The sequence below is a fragment of the Lagenorhynchus albirostris genome, chromosome 1, assembly GCF_949774975.1.
Source record: "Lagenorhynchus albirostris chromosome 1, mLagAlb1.1, whole genome shotgun sequence".
Classification (NCBI taxonomy): domain Eukaryota; kingdom Metazoa; phylum Chordata; class Mammalia; order Artiodactyla; family Delphinidae; genus Lagenorhynchus; species Lagenorhynchus albirostris.
The window spans coordinates 80,594,578-80,612,402 of record NC_083095.1 but is presented as its reverse complement, the minus strand read 5'-3'; the positions used below and the strand labels follow the sequence as shown (position 1 = coordinate 80,612,402).

Here is a 17,825-nt window from a genome sequence, read left to right as displayed (position 1 = left end):
GCATGGTTTCCTGCCATTCCAATCACCAAACCTCAGTGCTCCAGAGCTGATCAGTTCTGGGGAATATATTTTGCAGGCTTGATTAAAAAGAGTAGAAGTTCTTTGCATTAGAGTCTCTGACACTCTCCCCCAACTGTTTGTTGTTTCAACCAATTATTTGGGTAGAATAATCATGAAGTATTCAGACAATATAACGCTGGCAGGTTTTTTCCTGATGTTTGCTAAGGTGCAGTTTCATCTAGGACAAAACCGTTGAGCTACTCACTAGTAAAATTTATGTTTTGAAACATTTTTTTCCTTCTATGCACAGCAGGCAAAATCTTAAAAATAGTTTATATCATATTATAACGTAAATGCATTAGCAGATGCATTTCAAAGAAACTTTCAAGGGAATAACCTGTCTCTAAATCATCTAAACCTTTTAAGACAATAATTCATGAGAGTTCTCTTAATTATAATCTAGATAAAGGTACAAAGTACTTAAAAATTCTTCTGACAGTTCCAAAGTTAGATGACAAAAGTTCAACTTGTCAAAGAAATGAACCCTCTTAAAAGAAGATGTATTTTCAGTTCCAAGGTTATATATGTCAGTTGTCTTTTCTATAAGCCATAAGAACATTTTTATTTTTAGCTAAGGCTTATCTACAGAACGGAAAATAAGAGCACACTCATGCCTTTCACTCAGAAACTGTAAACTTTATAAAAACAGACAAACTTACCACAGCTAAGCAGATAGCTGAGCTTTGAGGAAATGGAACGGCATTAAAAAGCTAAACAACTTGCTATAAATAAGCTCCTGGAAATGCTAAAAATTAAAAACAAAAAGCTGCCAGACTCCATTTAGCCAATAGCTACATAGGCTCTGAAGTACCCACAATCAGCATAAGTTCTGCCACGTTGCCCTGCCGTTCACCTCAACCTTGACCTCAAGATTAAGCTCACTTTTATTGTGCACAAAGGTCACCTGTAGTAGGTCAAAATTCAAAGTCCCTTGTCAGAAAAGGTTGATATATTCCAACCTTTCCCTCTCCATGCATCAAATTTTTCATGGTAAAGTCATATTCAGCAGACAGTATATTCAGCAATTTATTGTTTCACTGTAATACAGTGCAGAATCCAATTGTTCAAAAAGCTGTCACATGAATAAAATACTTTTCATGAAAATGTACCAAACCTAGTCTCCTTACACACCTCTAACATGAAAACTAACTGAATCTTGTTTTTACAGTTCACAAGAGTTATACGGCAAATAACTGTCCTCAAAATACAATCTATAGTATAGTTATGACTTTTACTTCCATAATCTTTGGCTACAGGCAACTATTTTTCAGAGTGTTGCTCAAAGTTTTTAAGTATAATTTTTTTTAAAGCATGAAGATCTCTAACCAGTTTTAATACTTTTATTCCAATCTGGCCTAAGCCGCTTAAGTGAAGTAAGTCTAAAGCTGAAAGCCTCTCTGACCTAGAACGTAGAGGAAGATATGCTCTATAATAAAATAGAAAAGGAAGGGCAAAAATTACTGTATTGTCCAACTCATTATTATTGCAACTATATGATCAGCAGAACTGCACAAATAAGATAAATTAAGCAAATTCTTTGCAGGCAGCATTCTAGAATACACTGTAATTAAAAATAAGCAAAGCCTTAAGGAACAATAAATCTATTTTCTTTTTAAAAGATTCTGCAATTTCTTTGTGTTTACCGTAAGGTCTTTTTCATAATCAGTATTAGCACCATGAATAGATTTTAAGATTGTTTAAAAACACTAGTTCTTTAAATTAACTTTAAAAAAAAATTATTTATTTATTTATTTTTATTTTTGGCTTCACTGGGTCTTCATAGCTGCGTGCGGGCTTTCTCTAGTTGGGGCGAGCAGTGGCTACTCTTCATTGCAGTGCGCAAGCTTCTCCTTGTGGTGGCTTCTCTCGTTGCAAAGCACGGGTTCTAGGCGTGCGGGCTTCAGTAGTTGTGGCACAGGGGCTTAGTTGCTCCTCGGCATGTGGGATGTTCCCGGACCAGGGATCAAACCCGTGTCCCCTGCATTGGCAGGTGGATTCTTAACCACTGGACCACCAGGGAAGTCCCCAAATTTATTAATCTTTATTTTAAACACTAAAATCAATGTTCACACTCGTGTGATGATCTGTGGTATCCAACAAACTCTCCATGCCCTGGAAGACTGACTTGAACTTATATAACTACTGGACTCAAACTACTTCCTGGTGCAGAACCCTCACTCCAAAACTGGTATTCACCCAAATATCTTTCATAAATTCATCACCACCTTGTTATCAAGGTGAGGCAAGAATATAAAAGAGCTTCCAGAATATGTGGGGGCGGGGGAGTTGCATTTGAGAAAAGTAATTAGACAAGAACATACTTTAGAATTCTCAGGTTTTAACATTCCCACTAATTCTGTCTTAGGCAGTGATCATGTTACATAACCATTTTCTATCCTGGGGTGGGGAGTGGGGGGAATCAATCTAAACCTTGATATGCCCATTTGTCATCAACATAAAAGCACATCGTGGTTGCCAGTATCATCTAAAGACTATATTTTCACCATAATTTGCTAAAAGCAGGTTTCCTATTACCCAGGGGGTTAAAGAAAAACACTTTGGAAACCTAGAAAATAAAGAGGCTCGTTTAGGTAAAATCTTTTCAGTTCTAACACTGAGTCTATTATAAGCATAGATACCATCGCAACAAGCATCCTTAAATCAACAACGGTAACAATAACAGCAGCAGCAAAATGAATTTGACACAGTATCAGGAACTACGCTAATCATTTTCTATGTACTATCTTATGTCAAGTTCATAATAATCCCATTTTATAAACAAAGGACACTGAGGCACCAACAGGTCACCTGGCAAGTAAGTCATGAAGCCGGAATTCATACGTCTATTTCCAGAACCAAGTTCTTTAAACCAATATAAAAAACTGCCTCTACAACAAAAAACTGAATGACCTCCTGGAGTTCACAGTAATAGGGTTTTGCTTCCTATCGATTTATACAATAATTAACCATAAGCAGAGAGAGCTAAATAAACCACCCAAGGTCAATCACAAGCCATGGCAAGTCTGCCAAACTCAATACCACTTAGCCAGCCCACCAGTGTGGGCCCATCCCCACAGAATTCCACTTGACATTCTAAAATTCACATATGCTTGGCTAATATTGTTAATTTTACTGTCCACTTCTGTTTTAGCTGTATGTTGCCATATTATTTTATTACTGATACTTTGGACGTAGAAAAGAAATACTCATATCTGAACACGTGACAATTAAGTCTTTACAAAATTGTACTAAATCACATAGTAATCAATTGGCTATCTCCCAATCTTTTTTCATTACAATTGCAGAGATACTTTATTTTCTTTTTTATATTGGAGTAACTGCCAAGAGAAGATGTAACAACTAAGCTTGAAGTTTCTCTTAAAATAATTTCTGACGTGATAAACCCTCAGGTATACCACTGGAGCATTTCTAAATTCCTAAAGTGTGAATAATCACTAAATTTAGCCAATGAATCTACTCTGCAAGGGATTAATTTTCCTAAATGAGACATGTATATAGCTTTTGTTTTTTAACTAAGCAGCATTTTCCTCAGGTCAGTTCAATCAAATGTCCATTATGATATGTTTCATAACACCGACAACATACTAGGTACTGAATGGAATTCTAGTTCCCACAATAACCATAGTGGGGGAAAAAATATGTATCTTCTCTTTGGCCAAAAAAAAAAAAAAAAAAAAAAACCGGGGGTGGGGGGAAAAAAGCCCAACTCACAAAAATATTTTAATTTCTAAGAATAAATGAGGTACAGATATATGTGTTATGAGCCCTTTCTAGGAAAAAAGCTATGCTGATGGTATACAAGGGCTCAGGGGCTTAAGAAATGCCTTTGGTGGCAGTGGGGAGGGACAGGGGAGCCGAGGTTTATAGCATGGGCCAATTTCTGTGGTGTAAACACTCCCACTGTGGCTGATTTTAAGCTACTGATGTGAGGTCACAGTGTGTAGAGTGGGGAAAAGATGCTTCCGATCAGCTCTCACAAGCTGGAAAGAGCCAGCTCCAGCTCCCATGGGCTGTAGGCCAAATTCAGCCCACAGACTTGTTCTGTTTGGCCAGGAAAATGTTGGCCCACACACTGTTTTTCAAAATTCAAACAAATTGACAACAGTTAAAATTCAGGATATTTTTTTTCTGAAAAAATCAGATCTAGAGCTGCTTTCTAGAGAATAGAAGACCTGGCAGCCCTGGGCCCACATTCCAGCATGGCAACAGATGGCTGGTGTAAGGTTGCAGCTGCCCTGCCCGTGCACACAACTGTCCTTTCACTTTGCCATGATCCCAACCAGGCCAGCTCCATTCCTTCACTCCTTGCTGATACCAACCTGGCCCCTAGACTCCTAGGGCATTTGGTGATCTTTAATTAAAGAGCTTGAAGGGAGAGTTTTGCCTTCAAATGTGTAACTTTGGTCAAATCCTCCCTCAGTTTATGCCCCTCTAACACTAACCATTTGACTAGATGATCTCTAGTTGCTATCTCAGTCCAACACTCTCCAAATCATTGAATTTGAAATCATGAGAGAGGTATGCAGGTCCCTCTGGAGAAGCTTTTGTGATCAGCATATGAACAGCTCCAAACATGCCCACCAAAGTGCAAATAAAAATTTTTAATGTTATGAACTGGAGGTCAAATGTATTTTTACCTTAATATATATTTCAGCTGGCCTCAGGAAATAAGAATTTAGATAATGTTAACTTTGTCAGTTAACAAATGATGTTTGTGAGCTATCTGTTACATCTAGGCTGTAGGGGTCTGTGGGGTTTTTAATGCTATACAACCAAGAGTCTCTTATATCCCCAGTCCATTTACTATTTTAGCTAAATGGGGCTTGAAGCGCGAGTTAATTTCAAGTTTTATTAGCTTTCCCTACCAGTATTATCAGCAAAAACAAATAGCAGTGTAATATACCTTAAGCAAAAGATGATATCAACTTGGAAGAGTTGTAGACAGAAACAAAAAATTGAAAAAATGAATTGCCAGTCTAATTTCATGTGTGATTGTAGTAAGATGCATTTAAATGATGCTTTGCTTTCCCACATCCCATCTACAGAGGAGGCCACCTACAAAGAGCCTCATTCCCCCACAAGTCTTAGACACCATCTCACAAGTTATGGAATCTTAGGGGGCTAAGGTGTGGCATGGGCATTAGTGACAAACTACGAGGTAGTTTCACCCTGCATTTCTACTCATCCTAAAGTGGAAGTTGGGTACCCACAGCATTCTTGGATGAAACATACCCAGTTCTGACTATTTAAGAGCGATCACAAATACCCATGACAAATGTTAATTCATAAACTTGCTGAGGGTAAATCTGAATCTTCCATACCCCTAGGCTGATGTGGGGAGCAGCAAGTCAATTAGCTGAGAAATGAGTTTAACTTTGGTTAAAAAGTGCATCAAACTTTGTAGACCTTTGCCATCCTATATAGTGCTAGCTGCATATTTGAGGATTTTCAACAGCCATAAGCCATAACCCTTGTAAATATCAAGGGTCTGCTATGCCTCCTATCTCCTAAAACGGGATAAATACAAGATCAGAGTTTATATCTCATCCTTTATAGGGCCTAAAGCAAAGGACAGGTCTAACAATAACCAAAAGATTAAAAATAAATATGTGAGTTATGTTAGAGAGGGTGAAAATGCACCATCTATTTTAAGTCTCAGTCTTGTATATGACTACTGCTCCCAGGACACCTCAGAAAAAGCCTGAGCTTCACACAGAATTGCTCCAATTCACGTGAGTCAGCATTCAGTCAAGGAAAAGACCCAGGGCTTACGTATTTTACTGAACAACAGTATCAAGAGACATGAATCCACCTTACTTTTTCCTCTACTTGCATTGCTTTGTTTCAAAATATTTATTCCCATAGTGTTAAAGTTATTTCTCTAAGTTTAACAGGTTTCAAACATTTTTAGCAGCTGAATCTCAATATTTAAAACACAGAAAAGAAATAAGCCCTGAGATATTTTAACATTTTACTTTGGATGGAAAATTGCAGAGCTCGTGGTTTCCTCAATGAGACTGTAGGTTTTATCAGGTCACAGTTGGAACACCACACTAGGCTAAAAAATGAAAACAAAAAAACTTATTTGCTGTCTTGAAGGAACAGAAAAGATCACCTCTCTGTCAAGAGGAGGCACTTGAAAAAGCTGACATTGTCAACTGTATCACTGTTCTTTGGCAAGAAGAAAGCTTTGGTTTATAAGGAAGAATTATTAACTCTTACATACATTATCAAGATGCCTCCCGAAAGGTTGGGACGGAGAGAAGAAAGAAAAGTAGAGGAAGGTGTTAGTTCCCCAAAGTGGCCCAGGAGAGGGCTGGATTCATGACCAGCCGTGTACCATTATTAATCCATCATGCACAGACTGCTCCATGCTGGTTTCAAACCTATGGACTGAATCATCCTGGATCCAGCTGTCTGTTTGCTCCCCTAAGAAATGGAGACTTGTCATTCAGTAAGAAGCTGTAACCAAGCACATTTCCGGAGTTCATCATATACCAGCTTACCACAGAAGCAATTTGAAAGCAGAATGTCTAAAACAAACACCTGAAGACACTTCCCACCATGAAAAAGACAACTGAAAATAAAAGGAAGGAAAACTTATTCTTTACCCATCGTCCGTATGATTTTCATTCCAGTATATGACTTTTTTTTTTTTTTTTTTTTTTTTTTTGCGGTACGGGGGCCTCTCACTGCTGTGGCCTCTCCCGTTGCGGAGCACAGGCTCCGGATGCGCAGGCTCAGCGGCCATGGCTCACGGGCCCAGCCGCTCCACGGCATGTGGGATCCTCCCGGACCAGGGCACGAACCCGGGTCCCCTGCATCGGCAGGCGGACTCGCAACCACTGCGCCACCAGGGAAGCCCCCAGTATATGACTTTTAAGCTCATTTTTCATACCTACTCTGAAAAAGGACTTTTATATTGCTTGATTGCTTTTTTTAAGGAAAACTGAACCTATATGGCAAAATTGCACAAAATGTGTAATAAAAACATAATGGTAAATTCAGTCAACATTTGTTGAAAGTCAAATTATAAAATATTATCACCCTATACATCTATTGAACATTTTTCTCCTAGGGAAATATATAATTCCTCTTTATTATACCAGCAAACATTCCGGGATGGGTTATTACTTAGTTGACTAAAGTTTGATGCCTGAATATAGACTTTATAAATGAAGTCAATAATCTACTAACATAAAAGTCTCCCCCTCAAACTAATAAGAAATATTGTCAGCGTTTAGGTTCTTCTCAGGATAACACTACCTGAGGTTTTCGTCAAATATTCCTTTGCAGGAATTAAAGCTCATCTCACTTTTACAACAATGCAAATGCCAAGGGGCACAAACATCTGATAAAAGCTAAGCACTTCTTTCAGAAAGTGAAGATGCCATATACTTAACAAAATAACCTTCCAGGAGAGTCTTTAAAGCTAGGCTACAATGCAGCAACAAAATAAAAACCTGAAATCTCACAGAGTAAAAAAGCATATTTTAAAAGATGACTAAAGGAAATATATGAAATAATCATATTCTTAGGCCAATTTTTAGACCAATTTCTTTTCCAATTTGCACTAATGATCAATACAGAAGTACTCCTAGGTGTATTTCCTAAGTATATGAGTATTATTTTTGAAGGGCATATAAATTAATTACATTTCTTTGGCAAAAATACCAAAAGAATTTCCAGTTCAATAATAGGCTGACTTTTTCTCCCTTTATGAGCTATTCTCACTCATGATTCTGGAACTCAGGTCCACCATAACATTAGTATAGAAAATTGACCAGCAACTGAGTACCAACCTTCAATTCAATTGAGAGAACAAGGCCAACAGAAATAATCTTCCAATTTTAGTAAACCACGCCCTACAGTATTAATTATATGGGCAATGTGCTACTATTATTCTAAAAAATCAGTGACTCTAGGTTTAAAAGTCTGGGTTTTTTTAAATGGCATTATATATTGCTATGAAAGATTTAAGGCAAGTTTCTGATATCTGGGCCATATTCAACTAATGATCAAAATCTGTGCGTTCACGGCCATACAACCAACTGATCCATATCAAAGCAAATTTGTGTCTTCTATGTTTCAAAGGTTACTACTCAGACATTTCTTCTACTGTAGGCCATTTACTAAATTCTAATAATAACAGTAATCGTATTTACCATCCATTAAATACTTACCAGGACCTCTACACTGTCCTAAGTGTTTAACATGCCTTATTTCACTTAATCCTCACAACAGCCTTAAGGAACTGAAGAGCAAGGGGCAATAGAGCAAGAGGAAGAATCTGGAGTCAGACTCTGCCTGGGTTTGAATTCCGTTTCTCCTACTTACTGGCTGTGGAGCTTCATCCCTCCTTTTACAGATGAGGCAACTATGACTCAGATAAAAAGAGGCAGAGCCAAGTCATTTCCCAAGAACAAATGGTTAAGGAAGCAGAAACAATGAAATACAAGATTTCCTATGGGAAATGGGGACAGGTTAAAATGGATCTGGAGGGGGGCGGGGGGGGGTTCAAAAAAGGACAACTATAACCAATGGTAGTACCAAATGAAGCTAGGCCACCTTAAATGCAAAAGCTAAGGAAAATTGTTGTGCTTGTCCCAAGCAGGTCCCTTCGCTACTCCACTCCTAGCCAGACTAGATCCCTAGGTCCACTGCCAAGAACTACTAAGTTCAATACTGGCAAATACACAGCAGAGCCAGCCTTAACTCCAGTTCTCAGAGTCAGGTGAAGACCTCAAGAAAACGAGCTGAGTGTGTATCAGTTTAAGCACAGGGAGCCCAGCCAAATGAGTTTTCAATTACTTCTTTTGAGATTTCTCTACGAACAGCCTCATAAGAGTGAATGGTTGCCTATATTGTAAACGTTGCATACCAAGATAAAAAAAAAATGCTTAGAAATGTGGAAGGCACCATTAGAAAAACCTATGCAAGGATTCCTAAGAGAAAAAAATACAGGAACAAGATAAAGACACTTATTTGCTTAGAGATTTATGTTACCAAGAGTTTGACTTATGACTCATTAATATAGGCATAAATAGCAACCAAACTAATGCACAGCAAAGGAACTTGGAAAAATTAAATTGTGCCAAAGGGTTATTTACCAACAAAAGAATTTCCAACAAAGTTATATCTCCTCTAAGAATCCGTTTTGACTAACCATATGTGAACTAACTGTACAACAAATCCTTTGGTTTCTAACATTCTATGATTCTAATAATTTATAGCTATTAGATGTGTCTTAAACTCTTTCCTCAGACTACAAGTTGTTCAAAATTAATTACTACATTATCCTTTCTGTTTTCTAAAAATTATCCAAATAGTGTCACAAACATAGTGAGCACACAGTGAGTTATTACAGACCAAATGCTGTAAGAGGTGACTAAACTGCAAGGACCAGTGAAAATCATGGGGTGACTGTAGGGTGGAATGTTTCACATAAAATGGTGGTAGAGAATGATACTAGGTGACAGGGTACTCCAGTGAGAGTAATAGAAAATCACCGATAAGGGCTTCCCTGGTGGCGCAGTGGTTAAGAATCCGCTTGCCAATGGGCACGGGTTCGAGCCCTGGTCCGGGAAGATCCCACATGCTGCAGAGCAACTAAGCCCGTGAGCCACAACTACTGAGCCTGCGCTCTAGGGCCCGCGAGCCACAACTACTGTAGCCCGCATGCCTAGGGCCCAGGCTCCGCAACAAGAGAAGCCACTGCAATAAGAAGCCCGTGCACCACAACAAAGAGTAGCCCCCGCTCGCCACAACTAGAGAAAAGCCTGCACGCAGCAACAAAGGCCCAATGCAGCAAAAAGTAAATAAATAAATTTATTAAAAACTAAAAAAGAAAATCACTGATAGGCAAATACCCACAGTAACTATTTCATGCAAGAACCATTGATGGATGCTAAAATCAGAGCGAAAAAGTGTGAGGTGAGAAACTGGATATTTGCAGAGCCTCAAAGGATATCCCCACAAGGCAATAATTGGAAAGCGAACTTTACAGTGGAGAAACTTGGCAGACACCACCCCTTAACCAAGTGAATAACGTTAACCTCAGCAGTAATAAGACATACAAAATCAGATCCCCCTTGATATGACACCCTGAGAACGGCACAACATCACTTCTGGGGTATTTATGCCAAAAATCTTTACCCTCCTCTGATCATGAGAAAACATTAAAGCACAAACTTAGGGACATTCAACAAAATAACTGACCAGTACCCTTCAAAAATGTCAAGTTCATAAAAGACAAAAAAATATTAAGGAATAGTCATAGCCTGGAGGAGACCAAAAAGAAGACATGACAACTAATCTAATGTGTGATCCTGAAATAGAAAAGAGACAGTCAAAAAACAAACAAACAAACAAAAAAGAACAATAACAAACAAAAAAAAACTAGCAAAGTTCAAAACAGGTCTGTAAATTATTTGGCTATATTGCATTAAAATCAATTTCCTGATTTTGACAATTGTATGTTGGTTATGTAAGATGTTAACATTAGGGGAACCTGAGTGAAGGATATATGGTTAACATTTCTGCAACTTTTCTGTAAGTTAAAAACTTCAAAATAAGATATATATATATTTATACATCTTTAATATTTATATATATAAATAAAGAATGATATATAATCAGATATATATGTAGTGTTTGGGCAGGAAAATACAGTGTAAAACATGACCTGATAAGTAGCAGCTGAATGGGCTGGGGGCTTCTACCTGAATAAGGAAGTCCAGGAATAAGTTGGGAGATGCAAATCAATGACTATATCCTCAGCAAGTACTTAGATACAGTATTCCTACGTTTTGGGGGTCAAAGGGCCCATTTAATGTAAAACTGCAAAACAGAATAGAATAGAATAAGGGTGAGTTTAGGAGTTGTAAAATATTAGACATCACAAAATTCTACTCCTTCATTTTAAGTGGGAGGATTGTGAGACCAGAGTGGTTAAGGTGATGGCCCAAGTTCAATGTAGCGACTTGGAAAAACAAAAATTTGTAATTTCAGTGAAAACAAATAGGCCATGGAGAAATGAGGCTAGCAAGTAGAAACCACAGTGTAAAATAAAAGTTAAGCTTGGGAAAAATGAAGCTATATCTTCACCTTTGAGCATATACTAAAATAAACTGCAGCTAGAAAGATTATGGAATTAAAAATAAGAAAGAAAACCATAAAGCACCTAGGAGAAAATTTAGGGGGAAGATTTATTTTTCATATCTTAGGACATGAAAGGACAAAAAAAGCATAAGTTTAAAGTTAAGAATATAAAAAAATAACAATATTTAAAAGCACAACAACTGGGAAAATATCTGCAACAAAAATATGACATGTAAAGCATCAACATCCTTAAGATATGCAGATCAATAAACAATAACAAATCAATAAACAGAAAGAGCAAACACTCCGATAGAAAATTAGGCAAAGGACACCAGGCAAGTAATTCAAGAGGAAGAAAATTAAATGGTTAATAAACAATGTGGAAAATATGCAATGCATTATAGTCAAAAAATGTAAATTATGAGATGTCATTCTTGATCCATCATATTAAAGACTAAATGATGACTCTCTTCAACACTGACAAAAGTTGCAGAAATGAATACTGCCACGTGCTGTTGGTAATTGGATTAATACAATCTTTTTGATAGTAATTTGTCAATACACTTCAAAACCCTTCAAAACATAAATATCCTTTGGTTTGAAAGAGCTACTTGTTGTTAAAGTGTGGCCAATGGACCCCTGGAGTCCCTGAGACTCTCTCAGAAGTCTACAAGGTCAAAACTATTTTTATAGAAACAGTAAGACATGATTTGCCTTTTCCTCTGTGTGACATTTGCACTGATGGTGCAAAAACAACGGTGGGCAAAACTGCCAGCTCCTGAGCACAGATCAAGACATGGCACAACTGTCCTAGGAGTCACACACTTGCAGGAAGAAAGAAAGCCAGTTTCACGTAAGAACATCTTAAGATTCACTTATTAATTTTATTAAATCTCAACCCCTGATACACATTCTTCTAACATTCTGTATAACAAACTGAGAAGTAAATGCAAAGCACGTCTACTGCATATCGAAGTATTATGACTGTCTCAAGGGAAAGCACTTGTACGATTGTTTGAGAGCTGAACTAGATGCCTTTTCCATGAAACACCATTTTTACTTGGATGAATGATGAACAAAGTATGATTATTCAGATTTGGATATCTGGCAGACATTTTCTCAAAAATAAACAACATGAGCCTGTCACTTCAAGGGAAACAACCGATAGTATTTGTTGCCAACGAAAAAATTTGAGCTTTCAAGGGAAAATCAAATATTGGAAAACTCTGTATCCATCACCGTAAATGTGACAGCTTCACATCTTACAGACTTTTCTGATGAGATCAGTGGGGATACTAACAAATGTGATTTTTTTGATGCTGTATAATAAAAGGTGACAACATTTAGAAGACTTGCATAACTCACAACCAACATTTTGCAAATGAACAATGCATGATGATAAAAATCATGCATGGCTAAAAGATCCACTCAAAGTTCAAGACTGGCCAAAAAGTTCTATAATACGGTTTCACATTCCACATTGCAATACAAAAATATACCCAATATACAAAAAAACCCACAGTTATCTGAAAAGTCTATTAAATTACTCTTCCCTTTTCCAACTACATATTTGTCTGAGGCCAGAATTTCTTCATGTTCTTTAACCAAAACAGCATATCACAACAGGTTGATTGCAGAAGCAGATATGTCTTCCTTCTATTAAGGCAGATACTAAAGAGATTTGCAAAAGTGCAAAACAAGGCCATTTTTCTCACTAGTTTTTTGAAATCATGGTTATTAACCTTTAAAATTGGTTAAATTTAATAGGTTTATTATTGTTATTTTAAAATAAATAAGCAATTTTTAAAATTTCTGTTTTAATTTATATTTTAATAAACATCAACAGACATAACCCATATAAACAAAAGTTTTCTGGGGTCCTCAATACTTTTTTAGAGTGTAAGGAGATCTGGAGACCAAAAAGTTTGAAACATGCTGATATGGTCATTCCCAATTTCTAAGATTCTAAAGTAAGAAAATAAGCAAACTTGGCATAATATATGTACAGAAATAGAAAATTAGAAAAATAAAACTCTTGATGTCCAGCAATATGGAAATGGATGGTACATCTAGAATGTGATATTATTAGTATTTGAAACAAATTATAAGGAATTTTTAAAGATAAGTAATGCTCACTATATGTTAAGTGAGAAAAGCAAGACCTATAAACTACATTAGCAGAGAAAGTACCTCACTGAATAAAAAAGACTAGAAATATTTTTAAAATATGTTAACAGAAATTTTTGGAGCTATAGGATTATGAATAATTTTTATTTTCTTTACTGAGCATGTACTACTTTCAAAATCAGGAAAATAAAAAATTTTAGCAACTTTTAAAAGCATTTCAGTACTTTGATTATTTTTAGAATTCAATTTAGGTGAACATCACACAAAAAATAATTGCTTCTGTTATTATTATTAATATTAAAACTAATTAAGGCAGCTTAGTATAGAACTCTGACCTGAAAGTCATGAAACCTGTATTCTAAACACTGTTTAGCCATTCAATAACTCTAGGCTTTCTGACAAGTCACTTAACCTCTTTGAGCCACCAGAAATTATCTCTGAGGTCCTTACTTCACCAATTCTCTGGCAAAATGAACTATCAGATCTAAAGGTTGTTCAAGTCCTTTGCAAGAAACATCTAAAGTAAAACAGTGCTACGATGCAAACTGTGAGGCCAACTCCCAAATCACACTCTTTATGGAATTCCTACTGACGCTGCTAAATGGCTCTTTAATTCCTTCTGCAGATTGGTAGTGCAGCATCTCTCAATAAAGTTTCTGGTAAATGAAGAGTTAGTTATACCCTGAATGGTATTTGGGAGAAGCAAAAAATATTTGGCCATATTATGCATAAGAGAAAAAAGGGCATACGAGAATAAGCAAGACAGCATGGTGCCCCAAACGAATGGAGTCTTTCTTACGTATACTTCGTAAGTCCTTAATAACAGTAAAAGGAGGTTACCTCTAACGGAGAGGACAAGGTATTTGCTATGGAAAAGAATGAAAGAAAAAAAATGAGGGAGAGAGAAAGAGAAGAGGGAAAGGAAAAGAAAGAGAAGCAAAAATACAGTGCTAATATAAGTACGTAACAAGAGCAGAATTATCTAAATGTATGCTGTATCTTAAAATTGCCCAGAAAAATCTACCTATCCCCTTAGCTGACCAGCCTTCACCCTTCATTGTTCATTGGCAGAGTTGGCAAAGAGTTAACGACAGAAAATTAAATTCCAATTTGTCAATTTTGTTCCTTGTTAGCAAGTCTGAAAAAAATCTTAGACTATAAAGGTTTAAATTAAATCTGGATAATATTAAAAAGAGATCCCTTCATTTTACAGATTAGGAAAACTGAGTCCTTCAAAAACAACTGAGATTATAAAAGACCTTCAATTTGTACTTTACTAATACCAATTATCCAATAATCTCTTTCCTCAAGAAAACACTTCCATGATGATGTCAAAGACAAGGAAGCTAATGGTGCTCAGTGCCACAAAGTAAAATGGTATAAGTTTGGATTTGGTTTTGAAATAGAAGAAAGGTAAACGAACATTCTATACTTTTAACATGGCACAAATACAATAACCTGGTTGTTCTGGACTGGTTCTTTGGGTAACGCCAGGGCCTCAGTTTGCACATCTTTAAAATGAGGCACTCTATAGCATATAGTTGCTAAAGTCCCTTCTTAGAAAGTTGGAGAATCCTAAAAATCACTAAAAAAAAAAAAAAGACATGCTTGGGGAGGAGGGAAGTATGAAATACACCTGGTATGGCTGTTCAAATGACCAATCTTGACCCAACAGTGGAATCCATAGGGTACCAGTCTCTGACTGGCTTGAGAACACTTGCGGTCACTTCATTACAGTAGAGAGCCATCGTAAACTATAAGAGGCCCCTTTAGGCCTGTACTCCCTTGTTTGTTTCCAGAGGCCAACTGAAAAGGGTCCTCCGTTTCCACCTTTTGAATCTACAATTCATATTTCCACTTTGAGAGGGCCCTGCTACCCATCATTCATTCCTAGTATCTGTCAACCCCTAGACATTTATGCAGCACCTACTTATATGCACCCATCACCTAGCAAAAACCAAGTTTTCAATAAACATTTGTTGACTTGAAGGGATTCGTCCATTAAGACTCTCCTGAGAAAAGCAGGTCAAAGAAGAAAGCTTTTTCACCATTCCTGCTCTCCTAACACCTGACACTCATGTTCCTCCCCAGTCATGTGTGACACGTGGTTTCTAAGCACTGGCTGGGCTGCCAGGCACAGCTACTGCAAGCAAAGGTCTCTTTGAGGGGGGAGATGGGCACTTACCTGGGGAACCTCTGCTTCAGCTTCCTCAGGCTCTGCCTGGTAGGCGGCACAGACACTAGGCACTGGGCTATCTCGTCGTATTGGGCTTTAGTCAGTATCATGTTGGGCCAGGGACTGGGAGGTGGCAGTGAAAAGGAAAAAAACACCCTGGGCTTGAGCAGCCTTCGTGTCGGGAGACGAGGGGTGGGCACAATGCGGCACAGCGTTGTGTTCCCGACTTTCTGGGCTTGCCCCTACCCTCCCTCCTGCACCCCTGGCTGCACAAGCCTGGGCTTCAGCCTGCAGCTCCGCGGCGGGAGGCGGGCTGTAGACCGACTGCCCTTCCTTGGCTTTCTGAGCAGCCGCAGAGGGCCCGGCCGAAGGCAACCTTCCGCCATGTTACTTAAGGGCAAGCCAACCAGGAAGTAACGGCCACAGGCAGAGGTGCCGCCTAAATCCTACCGGCAGGTCCCTGGGCAGGACCCACCTGGGATTAACGTGGAATGCTCCTGGCGGTCATGCCTTCCCTGTTGCCAGAAGCCAGGAAGTCCTGGCGCATCGACAAGGCAGCAGGGTCCACGGGTAACCGTGATCATTAAGCCTGAGCCCGAGAAAACCACTGCCAGGGCGCGCGATTTGAATACGCTTCCAATCGCGCCCGTTTTACTGCAGCTCCAATCGGAGACTGGCCTACAAAGAAATACGCCTTCTTTCGGTTCAAGGCTCCCTGCGCCCTGCGGGCGTCAGCGGAGGAGCTGTAAAACCCAAAACCCACTAGAATCGCTGTAGACGTACAGCTTGGCTTGTGTTGAGGGAAGTCTGACAATTTCTGCAGCTGGCGAGGAACACAGTTTTGGCCCTGTTGGGAAACAGGCTAGAAAACAAAACCCACATCATCAAACAGCGCGCAGTAAACAATATCACTCTCACTCCTCACAGGTGCTCAAGAACTGAAATCATTACTTATTCATCTGTGAATCCCCAGCTCTCAGAAAATGGTAGGCATTCAATAAATGTTTGCAGAAATAAGTCAGTGAACGAATTTATCTGTTTTGTGTATGTGTTGTGAATGCATCTCAGCTATCCCGAGGCCATTGATTAGGACATCAGTGCCTCCTTTAATCCTTTTAAAAAATCTATTTGGTTCTTAAAAGGCCATGTGTCATGTTTCTTTTCAAATTTTAACATTTTAAGCAGATGAAAGAAAAAGTGTTTAGATTTTAAATAACGTGTAAATGGTTAATTTTTTTTTTTTTTTTAAATCTGGAATAAGGCCTGGGTTAGAAGTTTAGCTTAGATATGCCTCCTTGGATAAATTTCTTAATCCGTCTAAACCTCAGTTCCTTTGTCTGTAAAATTGATTTTTAATTCATGGCGTTATTCGTAAGATTAAACAGGATAGTACAAGGAATGGATTCCTTAGCTTAGCTTCCAGCAGATAGTCTGTGGAAGATAAAGAGCCTGTATAAGACTACTTGATAGTGATAGGTCAGGACATTTACCAGGTGTTGTTTGCTCCCTACACATTGACTTATTTGATCTGTATAATTTTCTAAGAGGCGGGTACTATTGCCATCCTCCTCGTCCTCCTTTTTCTGCAGGGTGAATAAACTGAGGCATGAAAAGGTTAAGCAACTCTTCAGCGGTCATGAGAACAAGTAAGCAGCAGGAGTAAAGTTTAAACACCTGAAATTTGGTTCCAGGGTCTGTGCTCTTGCCAACTCTCAGTAATGCTTAATTACTACACACAAAAAAGTCACACTCTCTTAGGCCAAAGGTTAAGAATTTTTTTGAAAGGAAACAATCTATATTTCAAAGAATCTTTTAGTCCATGTTTTAAAAAAGCTTCACCACTTTATTTTCCCAGGCGTCTCCAAGTCCAGTATCAACATGGATCCTGAATTCAGCAACCATAGATTCTTTTGAATATTTACATCAGAATGTTTTCTTCCCATATGCTTTGCATCTAGCTCTGGTTGTGTGACATTAGTACATAACTATTTATTTATGGCAGCATGGCCTGGAGTTGCCACCTGGCTAGTTTGTTGCTGACCCTGCCATGACTCTTACATGAAAGCTAGCTGACGATAAGCAGACACCAGTTGATTCCCCATTCCTTTCTCCTTCCCGACTTCACTCTTCTCAATTCACAGCCAACAGATTTTTACAGAAAACATCAGTTCAAGGATGTCTGCACTGGTTATTTTTTATAGTAACTCTTTTCTCTGGCTCTTGTCCTGCATTCACCCTCACAACCCTAAAGGAAAAGGCCAGGTTTGTTTTTCTGTTTTTATTTTTAACATGCCGGCAGTTTACAATTTTGACCCAAATCCAGTAGGTTGTTTAGTTAGCG

The 17,825-nt window shown here is 38.2% G+C and overlaps 1 protein-coding gene across 2 annotated transcripts in view; it reads right to left on the bottom strand.

Annotated features, from left to right (window-relative positions):
• Nucleotides 1–15,777, bottom strand: part of CDIN1 (CDAN1 interacting nuclease 1) — a 212,109-nt gene extending 196,332 nt beyond the window's left edge. For both annotated transcript variants that reach the window (XM_060168625.1, XM_060168633.1), the window contains exon 1: nt 15,494–15,777. In XM_060168625.1, the coding sequence (XP_060024608.1) occupies nt 15,494–15,594 (101 nt within the window). In that variant the 5' untranslated portion in view covers nt 15,595–15,777. The remainder of the gene's footprint in view (nt 1–15,493) is intronic.
• Between the last annotated feature and the right edge of the window lie 2,048 nt (nt 15,778–17,825).